Source organism: Hoplias malabaricus, chromosome 9, assembly GCF_029633855.1.
Source record: "Hoplias malabaricus isolate fHopMal1 chromosome 9, fHopMal1.hap1, whole genome shotgun sequence".
In the NCBI taxonomy this organism is placed as follows: domain Eukaryota; kingdom Metazoa; phylum Chordata; class Actinopteri; order Characiformes; family Erythrinidae; genus Hoplias; species Hoplias malabaricus.
Window position 1 is genome coordinate 44,342,939 of NC_089808.1, and position 16,507 is coordinate 44,359,445.

General features: G+C 45.9%; 1 protein-coding gene across 1 annotated transcript in view; it reads left to right on the plus strand.

Annotated features, from left to right (window-relative positions):
- Window positions 1-16,507, plus strand: part of LOC136707094 (solute carrier family 22 member 23-like) — a 40,284-nt gene that overhangs the window by 7,368 nt on the left and 16,409 nt on the right. The window contains exons 2-3 of the mRNA XM_066680980.1: window positions 10,692-10,795; window positions 11,885-12,039. Coding sequence (XP_066537077.1) covers window positions 10,692-10,795; window positions 11,885-12,039 — 259 coding nt within the window. The remainder of the gene's footprint in view (window positions 1-10,691; window positions 10,796-11,884; window positions 12,040-16,507) is intronic.

Here is a 16,507-nt window from a genome sequence, read left to right on the forward strand (position 1 = left end):
GCAGGCAGTCTGGGAGACAGACAGACAGGCAGGCAGTCTGGGAGACAGACAGACAGGCAGGCAGTCTGGGAGACAGACAGACAGGCAGGCAGTCTGGGAGACAGACAGACAGGCAGGCAGTCTGGGAGACAGACAGACAGGCAGGCAGTCTGGGAGACTGACAGACAGGCAGGCAGGCAGTCTTGGAGACAGACAGGCAGGCAGGCAGTCTGGGAGACAGACAGGTCGATGCCTTGGTCAAGGGCCCCTCAGCCATGGACTGAGGAGGAGGACAGTGCTGTTCCTTCACTCCCACTGCCCCCAGTTTTCCTGCTGCTTGCGGGAATAGAACCAACGAACTTTCAGCCCTAAGCCCTCAGGTGTGTGTGTGTGTGTGTGTGTGTGTGAGAGAGAGAGTGTGGGTGAGAGAGCTGGTCATATGCAGAGGCAATTGTGATTTACTGCTGAATAGCGACGGTAGCATCTTTTTTGTTTTTTTCACTGAACAGAGTTTAAAGATCTTCGGAGTGACATCAAACATTCAGCTTAATGACTACAGTAAACACACCTAGGTAGGTGTGTGTGTGTGTGTGTGTGTGTGTGAAAGAGAACGAGAGAAGTAGAGGAACCCAAAAGAAGTCAAACCGGAATACCAGTGTAACACACACATTTGATGGCATGTCTAGAGGTGTGGAAGCCACGGGAGCAGAAAGAAGAACACACACACACACATGAAAAGCAAGACGCTTTTACACTCATACACCATCTAGAACCCGGTTATTTTGTGTTAGACCATATTTCACCACTACTTTAAAAAATTAAAAAATAAAAACAACAACCAGCAGCCAATGGCTTTACAGCTCTGGAGTCATGTGTTCATCCTGTACTCAGTCTTGTGCCCATATAAGGAGTCCTGTGTCTGAGCTGGTTCACCACAACACTTTCATATCAGAAACCAGCCACACCCACTAATCATTATACAGACATTCAGCCACACCCACTATGTCAAGCCACACCCAGAGCTCCTTATATAGACATTAATCTCAGACACTACATCTCTGTGGCTCTGAGGCCTGCTATATCCCATCATGGCCGAGGTGTGTTACTGGTTCCTGTAACTCTGCTCTGATTGGTCCCTTCCTCTTTGCCCGGCTTGTTGCCAGGCAACCGTCCAGATAAGATAATCCCCTGCTGTGAGTCCGGCTCATGCTCGCTCTGTATTTACTCAGCTGTTTGTCTTTCTGCTCACCGCTGGCACCATCACCCACATGCTGCCTTAGCTTTAGCATTAGCTTAGAGTTTCCTGTGGATACACTCAGCCTCAGAGTTAAGACCGGATCACGCCGTCTCTGTCGTGAGCTCCCTTCAGACGCTAACTGTAACAGTAGCATTTAATCAACAGGTGACTTTACAAATGTAGCTGTTTATGAAAGTGACAATACATTTACACCATTTCTCAGATAAAGACTGAACCCAGTTTATACTCCATAGAGCGGGTCATCCACATGGGAGCGGCCATTTGAAAATTTGGTTTAGTGCACAGTCTCTGATACATCCAGGCCACTAGGTATGAGGAATATTCACAGGATGCACAGTTTACTGTTCATTCAGGAATTTAAAACTGTAACCTGAGCTACATTTTAACACACACACACACACACACACACACACACACACACACACACACACACACACCCTGGAGGGCAGGGGTCAGTTGGGGGTTCAGCTGTGTTACACAACATAGATGGCCAAAATAGCCCATGTGATCTCTCTCTGTCTCTCTCTCTCTCTCTCTCTCTCTCTCTCTCTCTCTCTCTCTCTCTCTCGCTGTCTCTTGCTCTCTCTCTCTCTCGCGCTCTCTGTCACTCTTGCTCTCTCTCTCTCTCACTGTCTCTTGCTCTCTCTCTCTCACGCTCTCTGTCACTCTTGCTCTCTCTCTCTGTCTCTCGCTCTGTCATTCTTGCTCTCTCTCTCTCTCTCTCTCTCTGTATTTCTCTTGCTCTCTGTCTCTGTTTTTCTCTCGCCATCTCTTGCTCTCTGTCTCTCACTCTTTCGCTCTCTCTGATTCTCATGTACCTCACTTTCTCTCTCTCTCTCTCTTCCCTTTTTTCTTTTTATGATTTTCATGGACAGAGGAGAGCTAGGTGTGTGCCGTTGCTATGCTGTTGTTCCTGTAGTATGTCGGGGGATACAGATGTTTCCCGTGGTGTGTTGGGGGATACAGATGTTTCCCGTGGTGTGTCGGGGATACAGCTGTTTCCTGTGGTATGTTGGGGGATACAGCTGTTTCCTGTGGTATGTTGGGGGATACAGCTGTTTCCTGTGGGGCGTCGGGGGATACAGCTGTTTCCTGTGGGGCGTCGGGGGATACAGGTGTTTCCTGTGGTATGTTGGGGGATACAGCTGTTTACTGTGGGGCGTCGTGGGATACAGGTGTTTCCTGTGGGGCGCCGGGGGATACAGGTGTTTCCTGTGGGGCGTCGGGGGTTACAGGTGTTTCCTGTGGGGCGCCGGGGGATACAGGTGTTTACTGTGGTGCGTCGGGGGATACAGGTGTTTACTGTGGTGCGTCGGTGGGATACAGGTGTTTACTGGGGTGTCGGGGGATACAGGTGTTTACTGTGGGGTGTCGGGGGATACAGGTGTTTACTGTGGTGTGGCGGGGGATACAGGTGTTTCCTGTGGGGCGTCGGGGATACAGATGTTTCCTGTGGTATGTTGGGGGATACAGCTGTTTACTGTGGGGCGTCGGGGGATACAGGTGTTTCCTGTGGGGCGTCGGGGGTTACAGGTGTTTACTGTGGGGTGTCGGGGGATACAGGTGTTTACTGTGGGGTGTCGGGGGATACAGATGTTTCCTGTGGTATGTTGGGGGATACAGCTGTTTCCTGTGGGGCGTCGGGGGATACAGGTGTTTCCTGTGGGGCGTCGGGGGTTACAGGTGTTTACTGTGGTGCGTCGGGGGATACAGGTGTTTCCTGTGGGGCGCCGGGGGATACAGGTGTTTACTGTGGTGCGTCGGGGGATACAGGTGTTTACTGTGGTGCGTCGGTGGGATACAGGTGTTTACTGGGGTGTCGGGGGATACAGGTGTTTACTGTGGGGTGTCGGGGGATACAGGTGTTTACTGTGGTGTGGCGGGGGATACAGGTGTTTCCTGTGGGGCGTCGGGGATACAGATGTTTCCTGTGGTATGTTGGGGGATACAGCTGTTTACTGTGGGGCGTCAGGGGATACAGGTGTTTCCTGTGGGGCGTCGGGGGTTACAGGTGTTTCCTGTGGGGCGCCGGGGGTTACAGGTGTTTCCTGTGGGGCGCCGGGGGTTACAGGTGTTTCCTGTGGGGCGCCGGGGGATACAGGTGTTTACTGTGGGGTGGCGGGGGATACAGGTGTTTACTGTGGGGTGGCGGGGGAACTGAGGAGCGGTGGAGTGTCCCAGACACTGACTAAGCAGATTCTAGCTGTTTTATGAAAGTGAAGCTAAGATCATCGTCGGGGGAATCCCTGAGTGTCCACATGTCCAACACCACATTCAGCTCCGTCCTCATTAACATCTCACTCTCAGAGACATGCTGTGGTCACCCTCCACATGTGAGGGGCTTTTAGAGGAGGGCATCTGGCTCCATTCCCTGTTCGGAATCCATATTTTTCTCTACAATATGTGTGTGTGTGCATGTGTGTGCTTCTGGGGGCACACAGAGCTCAGAGGGTGATGTAACACTAAAGTATGTGAGGACAAATAAAGAGAGAGTGGACACTAAAATTTAATTGATTGCATATGTTTTGTTTTTGTGCCCTTCTTTCAACATCCCCCCTCTCTCTCTCTCTCTCTCACACACACACACACACGCACACACACACACACACACACACAGGCTTCAGTGAAATGTTAGACAGTTGTGTTACTGACTTTCTGCAGTTCCTAATTTAACAACATTGTCTAGAACTGAGCTGTTGCCTGTTTTCTGAGTTTCTGTTGCCTGGGAAGTTGCTGGTGCATTGTGGGAAACATGGGCCATGTTGTTGTGCATGAATCCAGGGTAAAACTGACTGTTTGTCGTGGTGAGGTTTTGTAAATGGTGGTCATCATCCAGACAATTGGAACGGACAGGTCCCTCTCCAGGACCACACAGGTCACTCACGACTCCTAGCTGCTTCAGGATCGCGTTTGATTTATAGCTGCGTCTTCTGTATCCGCTGTGTCTCACTAGTTTATCACACACACACTCTCCTGACACACACCGCTGCTGAAGGTGATTAAAGGTCATTTTTTCCATGTGATTCAGTGTGTACAGTTTCTGAAAGTTGAAGGAAATAACAGTGAGCTCAGATTGTAAAATACACATGAGGAAAACCATGAAACACACATGAAAACATTCAGAATCATCAACAGGAATCGATAGGTAACACAGCTGTGAACCCCGGTGTAACTCTGACCACCCTCCACAGACCCTCATCCCCCCTCAGCTGTGAACCCCGGTGTAACTCTGACCACCCTCCACAAACCCCCCCACACAGGTGAGCTGTGTGTGTGTGAATGTGTTTGTTTACCTTTTAGTTGCCTAGCAAGAAACACACAAGTTTCAGAGTGGCAGAACATGTGAGGGGTGTGTGTGTGTGCGCGCAGTATCAGTTCCTGTGTTGAGTCATACACCCACACTCAGTTTCAACAATCGTGCTTTATCGTGAGCGTCTGCTTTTCCCCGAACAGCTGAGGCTGCAGTAAATCTGTGTGAGCTCTCATTTCTCAATACAGCATTATTTACCATGTCTGACCCTCCCCCTCCCCCACAACCCCCATCAGCTGTGGAAAACACTAACACACAAACACACACTTCTGTGTAGTCGTGTTCTAGACAGCTGGGAGAACCGTGGGTGCTCTGGCCTTTATCCACACTGCCTCCTCCTTGTACACTGGGACTTTGTCAGCATTTTGGGGCCGGACTGAGTTCCATTAAGAAAACGTATCAAAATACGATTCACCGTGTCATAAAGTCATGATTGTTTTTAAATAAATGTGGCAATGATTTAGAGATTAAAGTTGTTCAACACTGTTTCTCTGGACTCCAGACGGTGTGTGTACATTATGTTTCACCGTAGAAGGAGTTGGTACTGAATCGACGAGGCCCTGAAACACGCTCGGAGCCAGTGGCCAGTTTCTGTTTTTGTTGTTATTTCTGTCCAAGGCTAACGTTAGTACTCCGTTAGTTTAAAGGTCAGTGGGTGTTGCTGCTGTAGTTTAAAGGTCAAATGAAACCAAGCCGTAGTTTGAGGAACCCCTGCTTTATTCCACAAAAGCTAACACACAATACATTCTGTAACAGGCTTCACCACAAATACGCAACAGTTTCAGACAAGACAGGTAGCCATGCAAAATGTAAATAAAACAAAGTGCAGTGATCATTTAAACATCATTTACAACATTGCAACATTTTAAATGTGGAAACATTTTTGGTGTTTTTTTATTATTATAAATATATGACCTTTTTTAATTTGATGCTCTCAACTTGTTCCAGAAGAACAGTGATGGTGTGGTGTTTCCCACTGTGTTCCTCTGCTCCTCTGTAACAGCACTCTGAGAGAGTTTGGGAACTGAGGAGACCAGGCGCTGTAACTCTGAATATGAGTATCTCTTCTGATACAGTGGAACCTCTACTAACGAACTTTCCAAGATACGAACCGGACATTTGAATATTTTTTGCCTCCACCAACGAACCACGACTCTAGAAACGAACCCGAGCCTCCGCCGAGCCGGCGGCTGGAAATGTCCACTGACCCCAATAGGCGAGTCTCCCAGCGCCCAGACTGGAGTGAGCTTTTAAGATTAGCAAATTGTAACATTAGTGTAAATAGCAGACATCGAAATTCGTGCTAAGTTAAGCCGTATCTACGCTTCATCTCCCCACATTCACCACCTACTCTCCGTTATTCCACCCACCCCCCACCTCCCGTCATACAGCCAGTGCCTGTGTTACTCCTCCAGCCAGTCGTCACGTCTTCAAGGTAGCGATGTGTAACCACTTAAATCTTTATTTCTTTTTTATTACTGTTTCCACTGTATTTCTCTTTTATTTTTAGTAACGCTACATGTATTTTTTTACTAATTTGAGAGTGTTGTAATCATATCAGTGCAAAAAGGGTGACTTTCGGGGTGCGGGCTGGAACGCATTAATTGCTTTTCCATTATTTTAAACGGGGAAAATTGACTCAAGAAACGAACTTTTACACTTACGAACCGGGTCACGGAACGGATCAACTTCGTAGGTAGAGGTTCCACTGTACTTATTTGTTACAGGATTCCAGCTGCTCCATGGCTTGGGGCTCTGTTACAGTGTTTGTGTTTCATAAAGCCCCAGGTGTTCTCAGTGGGGGAAAGTTCTGGACGGCGTTTCTGGATCCTGTTTATATCTGGGTTCTTCTCTGTGTCTTTGAGGTTTAGCTTGTGTTTGTGGAGGTGGTGATGAACTGTGTTCACAGACAGTGGGTTTGGGGAGTGGTTCTGACCCGTGCAGTGATTTCCTACAGAAACCTGTCTGTGTATATTTCATTGCGGTCTGAGGGCTAGAAGACCACAGTCTGGGCCTTATCAATTTCTTATAGAGATTTATCTGGATTCTCTTAATCTTTAAATTATATTATGGGATGTCGTTGCTGAAATCCAGAGGTTCCTTACTATTTTAAGATCATTCATTCATTGTCTGTAACCCTTATCCAGTTCAGGGCGGTGGTGGGTCCGGAACCTACCTGGAATCACTGGGTGCAAGGCAGGAACACACCCTGGAGGGGACTCCAGTCCTTCACAGGGCGACACACACTCACACATTCACTCACTCACATCTAAGGACACATTTGAGAAGCCAGTCCACCTGCCCGTGTGTGTTTTGGATCATGGGAGGAAACCGGAGCTTTAAATTCAGAAGCTTTATTGTTGGTTTATTTCACCATTACAGTCCAGAATGTTAATCGTTTACGTTAATGTGTTTTTACTGGTGTTTATTTGGTGAAGTGTTGTGATGAAACACATTTGGATTGTGGGTGTGTTTGTGAAGTCCCACTGTGTAAACCTCGTAACCCTGACATTCATTAACTCCATTTTTATTATATACATAAAGAGACATGATATTCCTCAATTGCAGTAAACCTGTTGAACCTAAACTTGGTCAGAGTTCACTAGCCCAGTATCGTATATAGATCAGAACAGAGGTCAGAGATCAAAGTCCAGTCACTCAGAGCCCTGAGAGGGACTTTAACTACACACCTGAGCTCTAACACCAACAAAATAACGTCCGTCCTCCAGAGACTCTCAAATGAGGAGAGATTACACTCAGCTCTGTGTTCAGTTCTGTCCCACACACACACTCTTCCTTCTGTTAGTCACTGCTAGCTGTTCACTTACACACACACACACACACACACACTCAGCGGTACAGAGAGTGTTTGTTTTATGTGGTTGAGATTAGATACAGCTGAGTGTTACAGAACAGAATAAACTATCACCAAAATAACTGATAAAAAATGACACACAGATAATCAACAAACTTTATTAATCAGCAGAAAACACACGTAACCCTCTTAAACCCAGAGACCGGAGAGGAGCCCCTCTCTGTTTCCTGAAGACCATTCTGTTTCTGTCAGTTTTATCGTTTATTGCCTTTCATTCAGAGCCACTTTCAGTAAATTCCAGAAGTTCACCTGGAATTACAGACTTAGAGAGAGAAAGAGAGAGAGAGGAGAGACAGACAGAGAGAGAGGAGAAAGAGAGAGAGAGAGCGAGAGAGAGGAGAGACAGACAGAGAAACAGAGAGAGAGGAGAGACAGAGAAACAGAGAGAGAGAAACAGAGACAGAGGGAGAGAAACAGAGACAGAGGGAGAGAGGAGAGTTTTTTTGAGTTTTTAAACAAACTTAAATCACTATTTTTTACAAAAAGAAAAAATCAGGAATTAAATTCAGTTCTCATTTTAAAAGGTCAGAGAAAAATAAAACACCACCCTCTGTGGTGCACAGAGCCCCATCGTAGTCCCATACATTTATAAAACTTCATTTTATGATTCTTCATCATTTTATAAAACAAAAAATCCACTTTGATTCTTGATTTCACCAACCCTTTAAAAACAGACAGACATCACTATTCAACCCAAAGGCCAGTTTTTTCTTTCTGCTAAAAAGGGAGAGAGGAGAGAGAGAGAGGAGAGACAGACAGAGAAACGGAGAGAGAAACAGAGAGAGACAGACAGAAACACGGAGAGAGAAACAGAGAGGGAGAGAGAGACAGACAGAGAAACAGAGAGAGGAGAGACAGACAAACGGAGAGGGGAGAGAGAGAGAGAGAGAGAGAGTGTAGAGGCAGACAGAGAAACAGAGACAGAGAGAGAGACATAGGGAGAGAGAGACAGACAGAGAAATAGAGAGAGAGAAGAGACAGACAGAAACACGGAGAGAGAAACAGAGAGGGATAGGAGAGACAGATAGAGAAACAGAGAGAGATACAGACAGAGAGAGAGTGAGACAAACAGTGAGAGACACAGAGAGAGAGAGAGAGAGAGAGAGAGTGTGGTCACTCTGGGTTTATTCAGGTCACTGACACAATGACTGAATTTCTCACTGGACGAATCACTTCAGCCTCGAGGAACAGAGAGTCCCTTCAGTGACTGGGTGGAGGGAGTGGTGTTGATTGTGTGTTAAAAGGTGCCGTATAGAACCCTTCTCTTAAAGGTGCCATATATAACCCTTCTCTTAAAGGTGCCCTATAGAACCCTTCTCTCAAAGGTGCCGTATATAACCCTTCTCTTAAAGGTGCCATATAGAACCCTTCTCTTAAAAGGTGCTGTATATAACCCTTCTCTTAAAGGTGCCATATATAACCCTTCTCTTAAAGGTGCCGTATAGAACCCTTCTCTTAAAGGTGCCATATATAACCCTTCTCTTAAAGGTGCCCTATAGAACCCTTCTCTTAAAGGTGCCGTATATAACCCTTCTCTTAAAGGTGCCGTATAGAACCCTTCTCTTAAAGGTGCCCTATAGAACCCTTCTCTTAAAGGTGCCGTATATAACCCTTCTCTTAAAGGTGCTGTATATAACCCTTCTCTTAAAGGTGCCGTATATAAATCTTCTCTTAAAAGGTGCCGTATAGAACCCTTCTCTTAAAGGTGCTGTATATAACCCTTCTCTTAAAGGTGCCGTATATAAATCTTCTCTTAAAAGGTGCCGTATAGAACCCTTCTCTTAAAGGTGCCGTATATAAATCTTCTCTTAAAAGGTGCCGTATAGAACCCTTCTCTTAAAGGTGCCGTATATAACCCTTCTCTTAAAGGTGCCGTACATAACCCTTTTCTTAAACGTGCCGTAAATAACCCTTCTCTTAAAGGTGCCGTATATAACCCTTCTCTTAAAGGTGTCGTATATAACCCTTCTCTTAAACGTGCCGTATATAACCCTTCTCTTAAACGTGCCGTATAGAACCCTTCTCTTAAAGGTGCCGTATAGAACCCTTCTCTTAAAGGTGCCGTATAGAACCCTTCTCTTAAAGGTGCCGTATAGAACCCTTCTCTTAAAGGTGCCGTATAGAACCCTTCTCTTAAAGGTGCCGTATAGAACCCTTCTCTTAAAGGTGCCGTATAGAACCCTTCTCTTAAAGGTGCCGTATAGAACCCTTCTCTTAAAGGTGCCGTATAGAACCCTTCTCTTAAAGGTGTCGTATATAACCCATCTCTTAAACGTGCCGTATAGAACCCTTTTCTTAAAGGTGCCGTATATAACCCTTCTCTTAAAGGTGCTGTATAGAACCCTTCTCTTAAAGGTGCCGTATAGAACCCTTCTCTTAAAGGTGCCGTATAGAACCCTTTTCTTAAAGGTGCCGTATATAACCCTTCTCTTAAAGGTGCTGTATAGAACCCTTCTCTTAAAGGTGCCGTATATAACCCTTCTCTTAAAGGTGCTGTATATAACCCTTTTCTTAAAGGTGCCGTATATAACCCTTCTCTTAAAGGTGCTGTATAGAACCCTTCTCTTAAAGGTGCCGTATATAACCCTTCTCTTAAAGGTGCTGTATAGAACCCTTTTCTTAAAGGTGCCGTATATAACCCTTCTCTTAAAGGTGCTGTATAGAACCCTTCTCTTAAAGGTGTCGTATATAACCCATCTCTTAAACGTGCCGTATAGAACCCTTTTCTTAAAGGTGCCGTATATAACCCTTTTCTTAAAGGTGCCGTATATAACCCTTCTCTTAAAGGTGTCGTATATAACCCATCTCTTAAAGGTGTCGTATATAACCCATCTCTTAAACGTGCCGTATAGAACCCTTTTCTTAAAGGTGCCGTATATAACCCTTCTCTTAAAGGTGCTGTATAGAACCCTTCTCTTAAAGGTGTCGTATATAACCCATCTCTTAAACGTGCCGTATAGAACCCTTTTCTTAAAGGTGCCGTATATAACCCTTCTCTTAAAGGTGCCGCATAGAACCCTTCTCTTAAAGGTGCCGTATAGAACCATCTGTAGCATATTCTCCATCAATCTCCTTCATGATGCAGAGAACCCTTTAATCAGGCCAGGGGTTCTTCAAGGGTTCAGGGTTCTATATAGAACTGTCTTTTTACTAAAGAGCCCTTGTAAAGCCAACATTTTTAAGTGTGTACCAATGAACCTGGTGTGTGTGTGTGTGTGTGTGTGTGTGTGTGTGTGTGTATCTAACAGTTCTGTTCTCCTCCCCCACAGTGGAACCTGATGTGCGACTCTGCGGCCCAGGTCCACATAGCGAAGTTCTCCCTGCTGGTGGGCTCTATCTTCGGGTACCTGGTGCTGGGGGTCCTGGCCGACTGGTGAGTGACTGTGGGCGGGCGGTGATCAGATCACGTCAGAAACTGAATTGCAGCAGAAATACACACTTATACCTACCTTTATTCATTCATGACTCACCTGTCACCATCCACGACCTGTCTGTCTTCTTTAGGGAAACTCCTGTATTCCTTCAGGCCTTGATTTCAGGCTCATCACTCTTCACTGGAGACATGTCTGTCTTGATTTGTGACACACCTGTTCTGACTTCACTTACACATCACTGTGGATTCAGTACTTTGACTCAGTACCTGTCAGTTTTGGTCCAGTATGTGATGGTGTTGATCCAGTAGGTGTCAGTTTTGGTCCAGTACGTGATGGTCTTGATCCAGTACGTGACGGTCTTGGTCCAGTACGTGACAGTCTTGGTTCAGTAGGTGTCAGTTTTGGTGCAGTACATGATGGTCTTGATCCAGTAGGTGTCAGTTTTGGTCCGGTACGTGATGGTCTTGGTTCAGTACGTGACAAATTTGGTTCAGTATTTGTCAGTTTTGGTTCAGTAGGTATCGGTGTTTGGTCCAGTGCATGATGGTCTTGGTCCAGTACATGACGGTCTTGGTTTAGTACATGTCAGTCTTGCTTCTGTACATGTTGGTCTTGACATATGTCGGTATGGTTCAGTACATGAAAGTCTTGGTTCAGTATGTGCCGGTCTTGGTTCAGTATGTGCCGGTCTTGGTTCACTATGTGTCTGTCTTGGTTCACTATGTGTCTGTCTTGGTTCAGTATGTGCCGGTCTTGGTTCAGTATGTGCCGGTCTTGGTTCAGTATGTGTCTGTCTTGGTTCAGTATGTGCCGGTCTTGGTTCAGTATGTGCCGGTCTTGGTTCAGTATATGAAAGTCTTGGTTCAGTAGGTGCCGGTCTTGGTCCAGTACGTGTCGGTCTTGGTCCAGTACGTGCCAGTCTTGGTTCAATAGGTGCCTGTCTAGGTCCAGTATGTGTCGGTCTTGGGCACGTTTGTTGTTCATCTTTTTTTTTTTTTTTAATGTTTGTTGTTCAGTGTTCTGTGACCTGATTTGCTGCTGCTCTTATTGATTGTTGTTCTGAATGATTTCCTGGTTTATTTTTGCAGGATTGGGCGCCACCTGGTGCTGATTATTTCAGTATTCTTCACCCTGGTGTTTGGGATGACCGTGGCATTCTCTGTGAACGTGACCATGTTCAGCACCCTGCGCTTCTTTGAAGGTTTCTTCCTGGCGGGAATCACACTTTCACTCTACGTCCTGAGTAAGCACCATATAGAAATATTCACTGTGTCATCTTTCTGTGAGGCTGATGGTGAACGTGTGCATGGCCTTTAGTTTTAGCCTTTTAGCCCACAGACATCTACAACTCCATTTAAACACAGTTACACTCCATTTACACACGTTTACGCTCCATTTACACACGTTTACACTCCATTTACCTGGTTACACTCCATTTAAAAACGGTTACGCTCCATTTACACACGTTTACACTCTATTTAAACACGGTTACACTCCATTTACCTGGTTACACTCCATTTAAAATGACTACACTCAATTTACATGGTTACACTCCATTTACACATGGTTACACTCCATTTGCATGGTTAAACTCTATTTACACACGGTTACACTCCATTTACCTGGTTACACTCCATTTACCTGGTTACACTCCATTTAAAAACGGTTACACTCCATTTACATGGTTACACTCTATTTAAACACAGTTACACTCCATTTATACATGGTTACACTCCATTTACCTGGTTACACTCCATTTATACATGGTTACACTCCATTTATACACGGTTACACTCCATTTATACATGGTTACACTCCATTTAAAAACGGTAACACTCCATTTACATGGTTACACTCTATTTAAACACAGTTACACTCCATTTACACAGTTACACTCCATTTACACGGTTACACTCCATTTACACACGGTTACGCTCCATTTACACACTGTTACACTCCATTTAGACACGGTTATGCTCCATTTACACACCGTTATGCTCCATTTACATGGTTGCACTCCATTTAAACACAGTTATACTCAATTTATTATACTCCTAAAATGTGTGTTAATGAAAGCTCTGCACCCCCACCCCCACACACTCCCCGTATCTCAGAGAAACACCCAGACTATCTGAATGATCAAATAGGTCCTGGACTGTGATTGGATGATGGCTCTGGACTGTGATTGGATGGTGTTCCTCAAGTTGAAATTCAGTGTAATTCTCTTTTCCCTATATTTCCAACACGAATAAAGACTTGTCCTCTGCCTTGGTCCAGGCTCTACTCAGCCCTGTTGTGTGGAACCTGATGGAGGGAGGGTGTGTGTGTGTGTGTGTGCATGTGTGTATCAGTGTTTGTTTTTGTGTGTATGAGTGTGTTTGTTTATCAGTGAGTTTTTGTGTTTTTGTGTGTATATCAGAGTGTTTGTGTATATGTTTGTGTGTCTGTATTTGTGTGTGTCAGTGTGTTTCTGTATCTGTTTGTGTGTGTGTGTATCTGTTTTTGTGTTTGTGTATCTGTCTGTGTGTATCTGTGTGTGTGTATGTGTGTGTGTGTGTGTGTGTGAGACTCTGGACTGTCAGAGCTGAGTGATCCAGAAAGAGAACTGTGTGGTCGACCCTCTGAGACTGTTCCTCTGACCACAGCAGGGTCATTCAGGACCGAGGTCAGCAGGGTGTGGACGTCGCTGAAGGACGGGTTTGAGATCTGCATCCAGAGTTACCGTACATTAGTATTGTTCTCTGGGTGCAGCTCTTCCCATCGATCTCACACACACACACACACACACACACACACAGAGTGATGATCGTAAGTGCTGTAAGATGATTTTAAGATGAGTTCTCCTTAATGAACCTGGTGAAGGTCCTGGATGAATTAATAATGCTGTAGATATTTATGAGCTCTGTATCAAAGGAAGAGGAGTAAACCTTCAGCATCCATCATCACTGACCCTTCAGCAGGGGACAATGAGCCTGGGGGACAGATAGAGGACACTGAGGCTGGGGGAAAGATGGGGACACTGAGGTTGGGAGACAGGTAGGGCACACTGGGCCTGGGGGACAGATGGGGGACACTGAGGCTGGGAGACAGGTAGGGGACACTGAGGCTGGGAGACAGATGGGGACACTGAGGTTGGGAGACAGGTAGGGGACATTGAGGCTGGGGGACAGATAGGGGACACTGAGGTTGGGAGACAGTTAGGGGACACTGAGGTTGGGAGACAGGTAGGGGACACTGAGGCTGGGGGACAGATAGGGGACACTGAGGTTGGGAGACAGGTAGGGGACACTGAGGCTGGGGGACAGATAGGGGACACTGAGGTTGGGAGACAGGTAGGGGACACTGAGGCTGGGAGACAGATAGGGGACACTAAGTTTGGGAGACAGGTAGGGGACACTGAGGCTGGGAGACAGGTAGGGGACACTGAGGCTGGGAGACAGGTAGGGGACACTAAGGTTGGGAGACAGGTTTAATAGGGAGTGGTGGTACCATGTAACTCCAGTAGAGAAGGAGCAGCCTGAGAGTGGGGGATTAACCAAAAGCCTGAGTGAAAAGGTAGGGTGTAGATTTAAAGACTCTGACTCCGTACACAGCTGTTTAATTCCATAGTGTTCTAAAGGTTCTCTGTCCTGAGGCTGTATTTGAAGAGCGATGTCACGGCTTGTTCCCACCCACTGCACGCAACCAGTGTTTACTTCCCTCAGCGGCGAGCGTCACCTCCGTTTCAGCGCGGTGGAGTCTACTCTTCCCTTTTGTAGCACAATTTTAATTATTTTTGCTCGGGGAGAAGAGGCAGGGCTCGTTCTTGTGTCATGTCCTGGGAATTCCTTCGTGGCTGAGGAAGGGTTCGATGCTGCCTTAAAATTTGGCCAAATTAAGATATGTTAGTAGACAGCGTAAGGAGGCGTCTGAGAATCGGAACAGCCCACGTGTCGGGAGAGCGCTCACTGTGATGTAAAATGCTCACTTGTTAGACAACTCACGAGGTTTTGGGACAGACCCTGAGAGTGTGTCTGAGCCCCGAACAGTGACCAGAGGCTATTCCAGAGCTGAGGAGCTTTGTGAGAAAAGTCTCCTCCTCCTGCAGTGTTTTTCTTCATGTGAGGAACTAAGAGTAGACGGGCGTCCTGTGAACGAAGTGAAGGTGAGGGGAGACGGGGGTGAGTTCAGTAAGAGACTGCGGGTCTAAACCATTCAGAGATTTATAAAACAAGAGGAGTATTATATAGTCACTGAAACTGTATTGGTAGCCAGTGTAGGGACGAGAGAGCGGGGGTCACGTGGTCAGATGTTTGAGCTCTAGACAGCACTCTGTCTGCTGCATTGTGAACTGAAGCTTCGCTGTGGTGTGAGCTCCTGTCAGAAGCACATTTCTGTAATCTAGGATAAGAATAAAGTCTGTTGAATTGTGAGAACACTGCGTAAGTGGAAGCCGGCGGTTGGACTGAGCTGGTTATGCACTGGTAGTAAATGTGAGAGTTGCATCTAAAGCTAGCCCTAAGTGTTTAATGATGGTGTTGAATTATTCAGATTAATAGCAGCTTTTCTGAGGGAATGTTTCTGAGGCTAGTACCAGACCTCATCTTTCTCAGAGTTTAACACGAAAACCATCATCCACTCTTTCATTTCTATTACACAGTGTTATTTTACATCATCATTAGTGTTAGTTGACGTATATAGAGTTGTGTGCCGTCAGCGGAGGAGAAGATTTGAATACCATGCTTTGCCCAGTGGCAGCTCATAAACGGTGAGTAATAGAGGACCATGGCGTCTTCAGTAAATGTAAAGAACTGGGACACTGCAGCCTTCACAAACTCATACAGGCACACGCAAATGAGATGCGCGAGGGCGCAAGTGAGAGCATTGGGAGTGTGTGTGTCTGTGAGTGTCCTTTCAAGTATTCCCCCAAAAATCCCTCATTCTCTCACATGGTTTCCCAGCCGCTCGCCCACTCAGAGATGATACAGCGTGTGTGTGTGTGTGTGTGTGACTGCACGTATTTGTGTGTGTGTGTGTGTGTGTGTGTGTGTGTGTGTGTGTGTGTGGTCTATATTCATTATGTTGTAGGGACTGAAATCTGTTTGCACACTCACATAGTGGGGACTTGATGTCCTTATGGGGACTAACATGTGCCCATGTCCTACGTCATTACATTTAAGGTGAAGTTGTGTTAGGGTTAATCAGGGTGTGAATTATACAGTAACCATTGATGGGGGTCACATTTTCTTGAGGTCGTAATGGGAAACCAGTCCTTACAGAGTGTTGTTTACTGTAATGTCTGCAGTACATTAATCCATTACAGCAGATAATGTGTCTCACACAACACTACAATCTTTGTAGTCAGGGGTCAGCAGCAATATATTATAAATCACACAGTTTTACTAGTTGCTTCCCTCACAGTTAAGGCCTGTACCTGACTTACTTTAAAGGCAGAGACCACCCAACATTCAAATCTGTCTGCAGTTTTCTTGCCCTAAAAATGAAAGTCATATTATACAGAGTCTCCTGTGGGAACCATGTGTTAATTCATTCTAAATAAATGGGAATAATGTCAGTGAAAGTCACTGCAGCTGAGGCCCATCTCATCCATTGTGTGGAGTTCAATTCAAGGGGAAAGTGGTGGAATGCCTTTAAATAGAAGCTTGGTCTTTGTTAGTCTCCAACGTAAGCTCTCTTTTAGTGAATCACGTCACGTGAAACAAGATTTAAAT